Genomic DNA, 16766 nt, shown 5'->3' on the forward strand with positions numbered 1-16766 from the left:
GTCACTGATAAATTAAATATTATTAAAGTTTATTCAAGTTCCACGAAACTATAATAATGCTGAATGCACCCGTTGCTGCCCGGCAATACTTTACGCGATAAGTCACTAATAAAAAACTTGGGCTAAATATATGCAATATTATGATTTGAAAACAAAACATCGGATTCCACGCCACGTTTGTCAGACTCTCTTCTCTACGTAAAGTACATACCATACCATACATACATTTATTTATTTTATTTATTTATTTATTATTTTATTACACAATATACAAAAGTAATTATCTACAATCCGGTGGACTTAATGCTAAAAGCATTTTCTACCAGTCAACCTGCAGCAGGTACAGGGAGAAAATTGTATGAATATCAACAATCTCTTTCTCCCCTACAGTCTCCGCGAGGGCAGCCTCGAGCACTTCCTAGCCCGCAACCTGGTCCCGGGCGACGTGGTGCAGCTGTCAGTCGGCGACCGCGTGCCCGCCGACGTGCGCCTGTCCGAGTGCGCCGAGCTGGCTATAGGTAGGTCCTGTCCATCATCAGGTATACAGGGTGTAGTGCAACCTGGTCCCGGGCGACGTGGTGCAGCTGTCAGTCGGCGACCGCGTGCCCGCCGACGTGCGCCTGTCCGAGTGCGCCGAGCTGGCTATAGGTAGGTCCTGTCCATCATCAGGTATACAGGGTGTAGTGCGACACTTGCTGGCTGCAACCTGGTCCAGACGTGGTGCGACTGACGCTAATCTGACTGGCTAGTCCAGCAATCATAACGGTCATGAAGGTATTCTTACTTCCCTCACACATGCTCGATTCCATTATGACTTAAAGATGACCTTCTTTGCAGTGGTCGTATCTTACGTGAATTGCTTTACGATTCTAGGCTCAAAAATCCTTTCTACTCGTTGGGTAAAACGCTGCAGATATAGCGTAGATCCACCAAAATTAAACAAAGGCATGTTTTAGCCATGCCATAGGTTAACCTCACTTAGTAGCTACCTTTGACAGTCCTACAAAATCTAACCCTTCAATTCCATTCCCCAGACGAATCCTCATTCACTGGTGAGACGGAGCCGGCGGTTAAGAACACTCTGCCGAGCCAGGCGTCCGCCGGAAGGGTTAACAAGGACAATGTGGCGTTCATGGGCACTTTGATACGATGCGGGAATGCTAAGGTTAGTCTTGATGTAATATGAGTACATAGGTAGGTACTGAATTTTGGCACAAAGATTGCACTGTTTACAAAAGTTGCTGTTGCCTGCGAGATGAAATTCGGCTTTTAAAAAAGAGTTTGCCCGTAGGAATTTTGGGATAAAAAGCCAATGCATTAATATTGCATACCGAATTTCATGTTGATCCGTTCTATAGATTTGCTTTCACAGTCTTCATCAGGTGAATTTTGAGCGTTTTGAAAAGTTCTACTACCAACAGGGGGATCAATCCTCTAACGAACACAAAAAGTTTCGTTCAAAAACAACCAATAAAACACTATTGTATATCCATTCCAGGGCATAGTAGTCAGCACCGGCGAACGTTCGGAATTCGGCGACATATTCCGAATGATGCAAGCGGAAGAAGCTCCTAAAACCCCTCTACAGAAGTCTATGGACACCCTCGGAGCCCAGTTGTCTATGTATTCGTTCTTCATCATCGGATTTATAATGCTGGCTGGATGGCTTCAGGGGAAAGCTTTGCAGGACATGTTTACCATCAGTGTTAGTTTGGCCGTCGCTGCTATACCTGAAGGTGAGTGAATGTTGTTGTTTTTCTGTCATTCGTTCTCTTATCCATTAATTTCTTATCACTATTGCTCTTTAAATGCTTATGCATTCTTGACAGCTACGAGTACATTTTTAATGAACACCTATGCACCTGCTAACTTGTTGTACCAACAACTTTTCAATAAGATAGTATGTAGTTAATTAATTACAAAGCCCAGCTAGTTAATAGCATATCAAGTAATCTAGTAAAATTACCCATCTTTCACGCAGTTATTTACACAACTATTCCGTCATCGATAATCTCATTCATCTACCATCATTCACTCACTCACTTACCGAATACACAATATAAATAAGCAAACTATTTACCAAACCATCTTCCCCCCAGGTCTACCGATCGTGGTGACAGTGACACTGGCCCTGGGAGTGATGCGAATGGCTAAACGCAAGGCCATAGTCAAGAAACTACCCACGGTCGAGACGCTAGGCTGCGTTAATGTCATCTGCAGTGATAAGACTGGTAAGAAAATGAAGCATTTTCTTTCGCTCTGTGCAAAGTTTGTTATATCATTGGAAACCAGTTATTTTCTCCCAAACCGCAGTCGTTTTTTTTTACATAACGCCAATACTAAACCCTCTCCACATTTCAAAAGTTCGGAATTAGCGGGGATGTAAGGGTTCATCAACATGCAACAATGAACTGTCATCTTCCAGTTTTTTTTGTGTAACAAACGTTGCGACCACGTATTGTGCGTTCGTTGGGCGAAACATTCTGAGTGATAACAGTTCATCGGTTAATCGTATGTTAATGAACCGTTACGTCTCCGCTAATTCTGAACTTTTGAACAGACAAAGTCATTAACATATTTCTGATACCATTCCCTTTTCCTACAGGCACACTAACCAAGAACGAGATGACAGTCACAACAATATCCACCTCCGGCGGCCACATAGCGGAGGTATCGGGCGCGGGGTATAACGCGCGCGGTCAGATCTCCCTTAGAGCGTACAAGGGACGCGACTGTGACCAGGCTCGCAACGCGGTCTACTCGCTGCTTGAGGTGAGAACACTTAGAAACTAAGAAAGAAAGAAAATATATTTATTTAGTACTACACAAATACACCACATACACAGAAAAACAATTTACCTATACGCTAATAACACAAACACAGATAGTACACAAAAAATAAAAAATAGAAAAGAAACATACAAAAAATACAAAAGAAACTAATAAAGAATACCTAGCCAGTCTGTGTTGGTGGTGCATCAGCGCAGCGCCAAAAAGGCCCCGAGCTCAGCATATGCTACACGTACAAAAATGTACGTGCAGCGCTGATTTTCAGCAGAGGGACCCTTTACGTGACTCGTAATTTACATACGTAATTTACATACATACATACATACATACATGTGCTCACGACTGTTATCCCCGAAGGGGTAGTCAGAGGTGACTCGCAAGCGTCACGCGTCATTACATACATTTGTACTCACGTGATAGATCGCGAGCCGTACTAGGCTTAACGACTGCTGCCGAAGCATCAACCGGGACCACTTAACGTGCCGTTCGAAGCACGGAAACGTCCAGAAAAGAACCACTTGAAATCGGTCACCCATCCAATGGACAACATTTCATTTTCTTTACCCTATATTTTTATTAGCTATTCGGAAAGATTATAGAAAATTAGTGGACCCGTATTTTTTTATTTTGTATATACATAAATTTTTGCATGTTATTTTTAACTTTAAAGTTAATTATTTTAAAACCGGAAGTGAAGTCACATATTAGGCTCAATTTTTATTTTTGTCTATTGCATGAGTCTCGAAAAAAAACATAAATGACACTGACAAGTGACATTTAAACTTTGTTTACATGCCAACCAACAAATGGGTCATTTTCAAATGACATTGATATTTCTGATGATGGAAAGTAGGTACTTATCATGTAAAAAAATAAGCAGAAGCATTTTTTCAGCTGTGTAGGCGGTGGCATGGCTCTGGGACATATTATATAGAGGTCATCTGTTAATAATAAATAAAAAATAGTCAGAAAGTGTCAGAACAGAATTAATGAAAATGACCCAAATAAACAACAACGTCACGATAAAACGTCAAATTCAATCAAAAATGAAAGTGACAGTTACTTTGTTTTTAAATCTATAGGCTTTGATCATCAAAATGAATCGCACCTGATGCATGACGTCATCAGCACTTTTTTACTATTTTATGATTTTCTCGAAAATGATACATCCAAAAAATACAAAAACATTTTTTTTGTGTCCTTTAGAGCTAAATCTCGAAATGGTTTTCGATTTATAGCAGCTTTAGTTTTTTGAAATGTTGTCCATTGCTGACCGTAAAAGTGGTTGCTTAACCTGAGTGATCAGATACCATACGGATGCTTCAAAATACCATAAAACGATACATTTAATCATTGATTTACTCATACATTATCATCACAGGTGGGAGCAGTATGCAACAACGCTAACATCCACGAAGACACTCTCATCGGTCAGCCGACAGAGGGCGCTCTACTGGCCTGCGCCATGAAGAACGACATGGGAGATGTCAGGGACCAGTACACGAGGATACAGGAGATACCGTTCAGGTAACTAATTATTATATTTGTGGGCATCTCATGCCTTTATGTACGCTTATAATATGTGCGGTGACCTTTATGGGGCAGCCGTCAGAGGGCGATTTACTGGCGTTTGCCATGAAGAGTGAAATGGGAGATGTCCGGGACCAGTATACGCGGATACAGGAGATACCGTTCAGGTAACTATTTATCTGTCTATCTGGTGACATAACTGGTGTAACAAGCCAAAATAGGTCTGTAAGAAACGACTGCTGAAGACTATAGTTGATAGTCAGTTTGATTTGGTCCTTCGAGCCGGATAGTAATAGTTTGAAGTGATCCGCACAGAGTCACTCGGAACAACTTATGGAAATTCGTACAAACCATCGCCGTCGGCTCAAAAATGTACCATTCTTTATCATGTTATACTTTTTCTGCATTTTGGAAGCACATTGCCATACCTGATAAGTAAGATATCTGTAGAAGTTTACAAATATTTGTTCTCGGGTCTTGGATGTGCCCGTAAAATGGCAATAGGCCCGCCCCCTATTACATTGGGACTAACATAACACTCTGGCGAAAAGTGGGTGCAGCAATGCACCTCTGCCTACCCCGCAAGGGAGTACATTAGTACAAGGCGTGAGTGCGTGTTTTTTTTTTTTACAAATATTTGCATTCTATTTTCAGTTCCGAAACGAAAATGATGGTCGTGAAGTGCACACCCAAGTACGACACCACCAAGCTGAAAGAGGAATTCTTCGTCAAGGGAGCTATTGAGAAGGTAACTTTTTCAGCCTGAGGATATGTTCGCATTAAGGCCACCTTTTGTGCATTTATTTCTCATATGTGTGCAATAAATAAATAATTGTCTATTGTTAGGTCTAATACCAATGAATGGGAAAGATTGGATAATAAACGGCGCTCGTGCTATGGCATTTTTATTTACTTAAACAGGATGATGCAAAAACGGTAAAGTAGGCCGAAAATGGATGACTCTCAATGTCAAAAGTTGTTCAGTATGACCCGCTGACCAACCCCCTTTCCGCCTAATATACCTCCTTTGCAACACCCTATATAAACGACACTACTACACACTACACACTACGTACGTGCGATATGATTCGATCATGCGAATTTATCTCTGGACTACTTTTTATCCCGGCAATCACACGAATAAACATTTTAATGCCACGCTCGCCGAAAAAAACATTTTAGTTATTCAAAATGTTGTTTCCAGGTGCTGCCTCTGTGCACTCAGTTCATAGACAGCAGCGGGAACTACTCGCCTATTACGAAGGACAAGCGAGACAGCTTCATGATGGAATCTTACAACATTGGACGCATGGGTGAGCTAATGAATAGTCTGCTGTAAACTAAACCGCTGTAGTGATATTTGGCTGTATAAAGCAATATGAGTAGGTAATAAAGGCATTGAATCACCCAAGTGGTAGGGTTAAATTAAAAGATAAATGTTAGAACACAGCAATGTCAATGACGTGACACTACGCATAAGTTTGCATCATTTAAGTAAATTAACGGTAAAATAGTGAAAAGAACAAGGACGTTGTGGTCGGTAGAACTAAATGTTCAAGCCATGTTTTACACAATCATTGTTAATTGTGACCTAAACATTTATAACATGCGGTGTTCTCGATGAATAAAACCGCCAGACAAGAATCATACTATTACTTTGGTTCGTCGAAGTATGTTAATCAATTATATTTAAAGATGAGCCGAACTTCGTTATCATCAAACTCACCATTTCATTTCAACCCCCCCAGGCCTCCGAGTAATAGCCCTAGCCCGCGGCACGAACCTCGACTCTCTAACCTACACGGGCGTGGTCGGAGTAGTGGACCCGCCGCGGCCGCGCGTCGCCGCCGCAGTAGCCACCCTACGCGCCGCCGGGGTCAGGGTCAAGATGCTGACTGGAGACGCCAGCCCTACGGCTATAGCCACAGGTACAGTAGGAGTAGAGCCACTGCTATAGCCACAGGTACAGTCGAAGTAGACCCACCGCTGTAGTGACAGGTACAGTCGCAGTAGCCACCCTGCGCGCCGCCGGGGTCAGGGTCAAGATGCTGACTGGAGACGCGAGCCCCACGGCCATCGCCACAGGTAAGAAAGATAGAAAGAAAGAATTAAAATTTTATTTGACACACTGGAACAGAAAAATAATGCAGAAAAAGGTACACCACCCTTGAGAAAAGAACTATTTGATATATTTATAGTGACCTGAAGATACCGAGCCCAGTGGCCATAACACGACAGGCACTGTACCTTCAGTCAGACGGCACAGGTACAGTCGCAGTAGACCCACCGTCGCCGTCGCAGTAGCCACCCTGCGCGCCGCCGGCGTCAGGGTCAAGATGCTGACTGGAGACGCTAGCCCCACCTCTATAGCCACAGGTGAGGGGCGTCCCACGCTACACAGGTGAGGAGAGTCCCACGCTACAAGTAGCTTTAGCCACACTGTCACGATCAACAGTTCACGAGATTTGACGATTACATAGGTACATGAGGGAGCATTTTATCTATTCACTAGCCTGGATTTATCTACCTCTTGAGTAACATCTATAACCTCTATGCCTCTTCCTATAACCATACAGGATGGAAGCTTATCCGTGTTGTTTCCATTTCGACATATTCAGTAACTTTGAAAATGCGAAAATTTATCACGACCTTCCCTTGAAGTTAATTTAATTTCTGCAAAAAACGTTTTTAGCTTTTTCATAATGAACTCGAGGTATTAGATATTATGAGGTAGGTTCTAAAAAAAATGTATCCTTAATTTTGGGATCCCTTGTTATAAAGTGTTAATAAAATGTATTTATTGTTTCAGCTCAAATGATCGGCCTGGATGTCCTGCACTCGCAGTCGCTGTCCGGCGACCAGCTCGACGCCATGTCTGAGGACGAACTCGACCGGTGCATTGAGAATGTAAGTTAACCACATATGTGCGTCTAGTAACGTTATATTTAGTAATCTGTATAAATTATTTGTCAAAGTTTCCGCTAGAGGCGCCACTTTGTATGCGTTTCATTTCATATTTTTCTGAAAACTGTCAAACCTGTATTAGGCCCACTGTCTAAAAGAATAGAATTCAGCAGAAATTGTAGCTATCGACATAAGTCTCATTCTAGGAGCGCCATAACACTCTGACCTGGACGTTCTGAGTCCAACAAATTTCACTAACCAGAGTAGGTATGTGTGTTTTTACTATCTGTAACTAGGTATATAGATTACATCTATTCAAATATTGCTAAAAGTCATATATATATTATTTTGTCTTTAGGTGACGGTGTTCTACAGGGTGACCCCAAAACACAAGCTGTCAATCGTGAAGTCTCTGCAACGACTCGGCAATATTGTGGGCATGACAGGTATGAAAAAATATATAAGAAACTAAGTTGCCACATGAAGACACTTGCAATCGCAATATACGTCGTGATAAATATAATCAATAAAGGCATGTATGATTTATGTGGGTGTGTAAATGTATTTTGGGATAACTTATCGTAATTGTCACAGTTTTGGTCAGGTCTTGGGCTCTGTGCTAGGTATGCTGGCTCAGAACGGTTCATTGGTTATCAATTTCGGTTTTATCTGAAGTACTTGTGTAAAAAACTCACCAAAACAACCATTCCTCCTAAAACCTTCCACAGGACCATTAGTCAACTTAGGTGAACTGAACTGTACTAATATAAATCTTGTCCCCCAGGTGACGGTGTGAACGACGGGGTGGCTCTGAAGCGCGCTGACATCGGCATAGCGATGGGCATGAACGGGACTGATGTGTGCAAGGAGGCCGCTGACATGATATTGGTTGATGATGACTTCGCTACCATTATGTAAGTACCTAAAAATACCGGCAAATGGCAGTCACGTCGTAGGTTCTTAGGTTCAATCGATACATTCGATACTGAAATAGTATCGATTAACCTAAAATATTTTTTACGACATACATACAGAGAATCCTAACTAATCCTAACTTAATATTATAAATGCAAAAGTGTGTGTCTGTCTGTCTGTCTGTTACTCTTTCACGCCAAAAATACTCAACAGATTTGAATGAAATTTGGTATACATAATTATGGTCTAGACCCTCAGAAAGAACATAGGCTACTTTTTATCCCGGAATTCCCACGGGAAAACTTTTTAAGGCGAAGCGAAGCTCGCGGGAACAGCTAGTTTTGCAATAATAGCTATGATATGAGCATTTATGAACGAATGATTACCTAATATTCGGAACACGTCACTTTCGCAATAGACCAATAGCGGTCGAGCGGCATAGCGCGCACCAATGGCATCACATGATTTTGACGCACCACAACCAATGGGATCCTTTAAAAGAATTGTCTATGAAGATCTGCTACTAGGAACGGTATCATTCATACATTTAAATTAACAGCACAGGGCAGATACTCTACGGTGTTGATTTTAAAAATCTAAAGGATTCAAACCTTTCTTATATGCAGCTTTTTCTCTCGTAGTTATTACAACCTTAATTTTAATTAATAAAATTCAAACACAATTAATATATTTTCTGTCCCACAGCGCCGCCATAGAAGAGGGCAAGTGCATATTCTACAACATCCGCAACTTCGTCCGTTTCCAGCTGTCCACGTCCATAGCCGCGCTGTCTCTCATCGCACTGGCAACCCTGATGGGCATACCCAACCCGTTGAACGCTATGCAGATACTGTGGATCAATATTATTATGGACGGTGAGTGATAGATTAAAGCCATTGAAGGTTATGGCAGCGAAACCAGGATTTAAGCCATAAGCTTTCAAAGTATTTGAGGTACTTACTCATTAGTACAAAATTACTTCTGTGGGCATAGCAACACTACGAATATATTATGTGGAATTCGTTCTTTCAAGTGAATAGTCACTTGTTGTTGTCGATATATATTATGTACTTGTACCTATGTATGTACACTATTGGAGGTAGGTTAATAAACCAGTTGGTTGAAGCTCAGTCACCGTGTTTACACCTTTACAGTTGTGGTTGCCTCTATGGCTGAGAATGCTAATTATATTTACCTCTGTAACAGAGACTATAATATTTTAATAAAACTCTTGTAAATTAATTTATAAACGCTCCAGTGGCTTTTGTCAAACCTCGACATCCAAAATGCGCCGAATCATATCTAACCGCGATCAATCGATTCAAATACCCCTACAGTTATACCCCCCTTACAATAACCCCCCTCTTTTCCATCCCCAGGCCCCCCAGCCCAATCCCTCGGCGTAGAACCAGTGGACCACGAGGTAGTGACCCGCGCACCACGAGACACCAAGCGACGCATCATCTCGCGCGGACTGCTGATCAACGTGCTCATGTCTGCCGCCATCATCATAGCCGGCACGCTGTGGGTGTTCAACAGAGAGGTGAGGCGGGGGTGTCCCACGCTCTATAGTCTATACTACTACACGAGGTGGTGTCTGCCGCCATCATCATAGCCGGCACGCTGTGGGTGTTCAACAGAGAGGTAAAAAAAAACTGTTTTTAATTGGATAAATTAGTAATTCCCGGGTTTAATCTTTACATATTTGAGATTTTTATCCCTGAGAAGGTTGCCCTCATTTTACATGGTTATAATTAAGTGCCAATTAGGTGAGAGTGCGGGGTCTATACTACTACACGAGGTGGTGTCTGCCGCCATCATCATAGCCGGCACGCTGTGGGTGTTCAACAGAGAGGTGAGGGGTGTCCCACGCTCTATAGTCTATACTACTACACGAGGTGGTGACCCGCGCACCACGAGACACCAAGCGACGCATCATCTCCCGAGGACTGCTGATCAACGTGCTCATGTCTGCCGCCATCATCATAGCCGGCACGCTGTGGGTTTTCAACAGAGGGGTAAGTAATACGAGGTATAAAAACGCATGGTATAACATTCACAAGGTATACGCCCATATGATATAAATTTATTAAGTATAACGATCACTGTGCATAACAAACGAAAGGCATAATTACTAAATACATAATTTTGTAAAGAATAACGTTCAAAAAGTATAATTTCAATTGATATATCGATTAAAATATATAACGTTTATATCATATATTGTTCACCGTATATAATAACATTATGTATAATGAACAAAAATATATATTATTATTGGAGCTATGTTGGGTGACGCTCCGCTCCGCTTCGCTGCGCTCCGCTTTGCTTTTAACGAACATGTGCACCTAACACGCTCCTCCTCGCTTTGCTCGTCGTCGCACCTATCTTTAGGTTTTGGTACTAGGGGTTTTCACAGCATTATTATTATTGAAGCTATGTTGGGAGACGCTCCGCTCCGCTTCGCTGCGCTCCGCTTTGGTTTCGACGAACATGTGCACCTAACACGCTCCTCCTCGCTTTGCTCGTCGTCGCACCTATCTTTAGGTTTTGGTACTAGGGGTTTTCACAGCATTATTATTATTGAAGCTATGTTGGGAGACGCTCCGCTCCGCTCCGCTCCGCTTCGCTGCGCTCCGCTTTGGTTTCGACGAACATGTGCACCTAACACGCTCCTCCTCGCTTTGCTCGTCGTCGCACCTATCTTTAGGTTTTGGTGCTAGGGGGTTTGACGGCGTTGGGTAATTAAACACAGATTATGCGATATGAGAAGAACTTTATACAAAATTATAGTATATATTTTAATTGATATACGTAATGTATGTTATACGAATCGATATTAGTCCTCGTGAGTGTTAGTTATTTTGATATTATATGAAATGTACGATATACCAATTGAATCTTATACCTTATGAAAATATAGATTTTGTTGTTATACGTAACGTTCATTATATGTTGTGAACGTTATTAATGTGAAATTATACATTTCGTTTTTATACGTCGCAATACGCACCCTTCAACTGAGAGGTAAAAAATATATACATATATATATATATATATATATATATATATTAAAATTTGATATGTTTATTTCATAAAAAAGGTTAATAGGATAAATTAGTAATTCCCGGGTTTAATCTTTACATATTTGAGATTTTTATCCCTGGGAAGGTTGCCCTCATTTTACATGGTTATAATTAAGTGCCAATTAGGTGAGAGTGCGGGGGTGTCCCACGCTCTATACTACACGAGGTTTGGTCTGCCGCCATCATCATAGCCGGCACGCTGTGGGTGTTCAACAGAGAGGTATGTGTGCTAAGTGTGATTGTCAAGGAACCGCCAAACGTTGCGTTGTGCGTGTTCAACATAGATATGAAACCGTAAAAGCGAAAGAAGGATAAAAAAAGGAAAATGTGTGTAGGTATTTAGAAAAAAATGCAAATCGCGGCGATGTGAGCTCGTAATGCGTCGACAAGCGATACGTGACGGTAAGCGGTTTCGGTATAGTTGGTATAGGTATAGTTTTTATGGATTTATTTTGGCAGCTAGCGACATAACGATCAACTTTACGCCCATGTGTCATGTTGCAACACCCAATTGGCACCAGAAACAGCACAAATCTTGGGATTTGACTGCTTCACCGTGCTACAATGGGTGAAACTCAGCGTATCACTTGTATTTGGTTAATACCCGATAATCGTCTTGATAGACTTTAAGTCATCCCCTTTCGGCGTACTAAATCATACACTATTGCAATATCCTGAATAAAATAATACAATTATGTATACTTACTAAACCGCCCCCCTTTACCCCCCACAGATGTCCGACAACAAGATCACCCCTCGCGACACGACGATGACATTCACTTGCTTCGTTCTCTTCGACATGTGGAACGCACTCTCTTGCCGATCACAGAGCAAGTCCATCTTCGCCATAGGACTGTGCGCCAACAAGTACGTACTATACAGGGTGCTCACAAGCACGTACTATACAGGGTGGGGTTTAATCCGTGAGCTTGTCAAATATGCGAGGCTTTCCTACCACAAGATCCGATATCCGTTAGCATGACCATTGTCAATCTACTACAGAAATGAGATCTATTCTTGCATCCACGGCGCGCCTAACTCAGCTATTGCAACAACGTTTGCTGATCCAATCTAACTAGGACGAATTTCAGGCAGGTGAGCTAAAAATAAGGGGATACAAAAGTTTCGCTCGAGCTAGAATTTAATACTCCTCTGTAATATAATAGTATAGATAATAATGCGGTATATATGTAGTATGACTTATCTATATGCATATTTAAAGTGTAGTAAGACCGTTTACCAGACATAAGCAAATGTCAAAAATGCATTATCTCATCGGCCGAAGTATAGTAATTGGAGTGGCGTTTGAACGTCAGAACACTAAACTAAACATCTACTATAACTTATCTTCCAGAATGTTCCTGCTGGCGGTCTCGCTGAGTCTGCTGGGGCAGGCGCTGGTGGTGTACTGCCCGCCGCTGCAGAAGATCTTCGTCACCGAGGCGCTCACCGGACACGGTGAGGACACACCCTGTATAGTGTTGTTGTGCGGGGCTTGCACACCCTGTATGTTGTTGTGGTGAATGAAAGAGCGTCTTTGAGAGAGAACTAGATCTGTTATCAACATCAGCAAACTCGTTTAGCATTCCACCAATCACAGTAATGGTGAATAGGGGTATAGTGACGTTTATCTAAGTTGATAACGAACCCGTGCAACGGCAGCTGTGGCCCATGACGCTAATGTAGCTGGGAAATCTTTACCGCGGTGCCAGATCCTCGTCTGTGTCTAGTGTTAGTAAGAGTAAGCTGAAGACTGTAGGAGTTTGCATCTGTGTATAGGTGTCGCTACCGCTTGTGACTCTTCACTGTTTCTAAAGAAACCGTAATAGTACTCATAGTTTTTGCTAACTTTCTAAATACAGACTACTACCTAGTGGGAAGACAACTTGGGCAGACGTAATTAAACTATTATCCTCTCTTACAGATCTCATCTTCCTAGTCTGCCTGACGTCCAGCGTGTTCTTTGCTAGCGAGATCAAGAAGGTCATCGAACGCCTGCTCAAGAAGCGATCCAACAAGTACTCGTCGAAGGCACAAAGCGCCATGGACTTTGTATGACAGGAGACCGAAAGGAAGGCGCAGTAAACGGGCCCCGCACTGACAGCTGTCACCGTGACAGCTGTTAACGTGACGCAGTGTGTCAGAGTGACTTGTCCCGCCAATTTTGTTGCACCGACGTTGTAAGTCGAATCAACTGTTGATCTAGTTGATTGTGTGATGGAAATTGATGGTGTGAGTCATGATGATGTCATGTGTCAGGCCCGAGTAATTATTGCTGAAGATCTCGCCTCCGAATGGCTACGTCACTGTGGTGACGTGCGTCAGTGTGACGTATCGCGTCAAAAACGCGTCGTCAGTGTAGTCTAAGTGAAAATGACAGAACAGTGAATGTCTGCGTAGTGATTTTGTGTCCGTAATAGTAGTCAGTGGTAGTCGTCTCTTCTCGATTTTCGACGGCAAATCGGAATATGTTTAGCTACGTTTATTTATTTATTTACTTAGTACGTTACGGTTTTTGAACGGCTATTTGAAGTTAATGGTTTACCGCAAAATTTCCCAAAAAGGGATTTTAAGTAAATTAAAAAAAAAAACGGTGTAGAAGCTACGTTAACTTCAAAAAGTCTTTCGGACTATATATTTGAACGCTACAGTATTTTTGGAGTTGTCTTTGATTATAATTTATTTTCGTAACTATTTTCTATACTTGCATTATTTTACTTTTATTAAGTATGGTTTTGTGTCTGTGTATTTTTATATTAATTTTCTTTTTGACAGTTTTGTGTATCAATCTCAGTAGTGTTAGCAGTGATTATAATATTATTATTCTAGATGTTAAGTGGTCACCTCTCGGCCTTAGAAAATTGTATTGAACCAATATAATATAGGGACATACATACAGTCTTACTACAAAAACCGTAAATGTGGGTAAATCTACCGTTATGTAGAAAAATGTGGCAATTAAAAAGAGTAAAAAACAAGCATGTTTAACGTTTTTGTAGTAAAATCTATAACCATTAAAGTTCTAGCTTAAGAATTAGCGGGATAAATTTGAAATTTCGAAAAGTTATAATAATGATAATTACTGTAGAACGTAGCTAGGGTATACTCAAACTGTCTTTTTATACTAGGAACTTGAAATTCGTGTCATTGTTCTTCATGACAAATAGTTCTAGGCCATTTACTGTTACTTCTAAATATGCATTCCTCACTCATACACATAACTGAAGCACACGGATAAAATTAATGCTATCTCTTTTAAACAATGGAGCGTAAAGAAAACAAAAGCAATGGGGCGTGGTTTACAGTAGCCAATCTGCCATTTGATTTTATACAAACTCATAACCACTTTTACATCATTCCGAAAATGAACGTTAGATTACATATATTTAGAAGCGATATTGCTGTATCCGTGGGCTCAGAACACATGGCAATTAATAACGAGCCCTATGTAAATTAGTTGCACGGTAGCTTTTTAATTGTAGCATTGTTTTTTGGTATGGAGCGGCTGTGATTTAGAGGGAAGTTTGAGATTCATAGGTTTATTTAATTAATTAAATGAAAATGTTGTATTTCTATTACCTCAGTTTGAACGTAAACGATTTAATTACTAAATGGAAGTGTAAAGGTGTGAGCGAATTTAAAAAAGTTTGACATATCTTGAATGTAGAATATCAAGGTTGGGAAACAGCGGTGGTCTTAATAAAGTCATATCATGAAGACATCACAGAAAAATATTTATTCAAAGGTTGGGAAGAGTAATGAATAGGTAATTTTTACTTCTGTTCTCATAGATTTTACAGCATTTATTGGATCAGCACACTGTTATGTTTCAAAGAATACATTATATAGTTCATACTGTATTTTCATTATTATCTCACGTCTAAGATGTGAAATGGTGCTTGTGTGTGTAAGACGGGTTTTTAGCAAAATTTATGATTGCGATAGATTATTTTAAACGTCGGAGAAATATATTTTTTGAAGTTTGCAAACAGAAATTTAAATAAATAACAACTGTTAGTTTTGGTTGATTGACCCTTGGTCAACTGTACGGGGGGTTAGTTAAACAAGTTATATGTTGGATAGCTAGACGTTAGATAAAGAATAATTGTCTGTTAGAACTTCGAAAAATTATATTTTACAATGCCGATTCGCATTACTATTATTAGCTATTTATTTAGATTGTAGTTATTATGTTATGTATGTTACTTGTAAAATGTATTATGTGTTGCATGAGCTTAAATTGCGATCTCCAACCGACCTGGCAACGTGGAGATTTTCGATCGCTTCAACCTCCGGATATGGAGATGGTGTATGCCCTAAACAAATGTTTTAGTGTTTGTAGGAATTAATTATACTTACGGTATTATGTGTAAATTAAAACTGTTGGGTCGTTTTATTGCATGAGTGATATACACGCTAGCAATGGAGTTCCAGTGAGCTGGTTTCGCGTATTACCTTGAGATATTTCTTTAGGGTCATGATTGTAGATAGTTACCAATTTTGAAACTATAAAATGAAAAATTATAGGTATGAATTGCAATGGAACGTCACAGCAAAATTTATTGATGGACTTTAATATTGGGATCATTCTCTTTTGTATTTCTTAGTAAGTATACTTATATTTACCAATTTCTTGAAATGGCATCTAATGCATGTTACTTAAGTGTAGTTTGAAATCATTGAGTAGGATAATAAATTATCGTAATTAATGTATTAATATGTATGAAAAATTACTTACTATCGTCTACTGCAAACAAAATATTATTTGTATTACAAACATAGATTTTTTATAAAAAAAACTACTGCTAAAGTTTTCAGTAAAACTGGTAAAAAAATAACTAAATAACTTCATGACAGATTTCCAAGTATAAATATAAAAAAATGGCATTACGTATGTAGTTTCCGTTGAATAGCAACTTATTTCATTAGTTTTGAGGTTTTCAGTCATGTCTTTAAAATATTTAGAATCAAACATTATGATAATTATTAAATTTTAGTAGATTTACATGTAAATCTAATTAATTAAAGCTTTCACTTGGATAACTTTAAATAGAAGTATTAAAATTAAATTGGGTTGGCCTTTTAGTAAAACATTCATAAACTAATGCGGTTTTCATAAAAATAAACTTATAGGTAGGTAACATCTAAATTATTTTGGTTTGGCTAAAATAAGTGAGTTTAAAACATTTGAAGTTATTCTGGCGATCGTTTTATAATATTGAATCTTTACTCTTAGGTCTAAATGTGTCATAAACACACAAGTCAATAAATATCTGAGTACCTATACCATCTTGCCTCTTTTATAGAGAGATATTTATTGCCTTGAGTATTTATGATAAGTATCTAGTAAAATTACGGTAGATAGAATTCTTATATTGTCTAAGAGAATCTTTTGAAAAATTGACTCATGATTGTAATGTAGAGTGCCTATTTTATCTAAAGTATAACTACTTCATGTAGCGACACAGCTCATGCCGAGCACCAAAATACCAAAATACCTAATTTAATACATTTAGGCCCTGTTTTACAATGTCTAGTTAG

The 16766-nt window shown here is 39.9% G+C and overlaps 1 protein-coding gene across 1 annotated transcript in view; it reads left to right on the forward strand.

Moving 5' to 3' along the window:
* Positions 1–14204, forward strand: part of LOC105394607 (calcium-transporting ATPase type 2C member 1) — a 28409-nt gene extending 14205 nt beyond the window's left edge. Inside the window, exons 5-21 of the mRNA XM_048631527.1 lie at positions 391–518; positions 1035–1165; positions 1499–1736; positions 2100–2231; positions 2606–2772; positions 4172–4317; positions 4975–5068; positions 5525–5633; positions 6069–6248; positions 7130–7227; positions 7583–7670; positions 8009–8138; positions 8845–9014; positions 9519–9682; positions 11959–12092; positions 12580–12683; positions 13150–14204. Of these exons, the coding sequence (XP_048487484.1) occupies positions 391–518; positions 1035–1165; positions 1499–1736; positions 2100–2231; positions 2606–2772; positions 4172–4317; positions 4975–5068; positions 5525–5633; positions 6069–6248; positions 7130–7227; positions 7583–7670; positions 8009–8138; positions 8845–9014; positions 9519–9682; positions 11959–12092; positions 12580–12683; positions 13150–13283 (2347 nt within the window). The 3' untranslated portion in view covers positions 13284–14204. The remainder of the gene's footprint in view (positions 1–390; positions 519–1034; positions 1166–1498; positions 1737–2099; positions 2232–2605; positions 2773–4171; positions 4318–4974; positions 5069–5524; positions 5634–6068; positions 6249–7129; positions 7228–7582; positions 7671–8008; positions 8139–8844; positions 9015–9518; positions 9683–11958; positions 12093–12579; positions 12684–13149) is intronic.
* The last annotated feature ends 2562 nt before the right edge of the window (positions 14205–16766 follow it).

This window comes from Plutella xylostella, chromosome 29 (genome assembly GCF_932276165.1).
Source record: "Plutella xylostella chromosome 29, ilPluXylo3.1, whole genome shotgun sequence".
Taxonomy (NCBI): domain Eukaryota; kingdom Metazoa; phylum Arthropoda; class Insecta; order Lepidoptera; family Plutellidae; genus Plutella; species Plutella xylostella.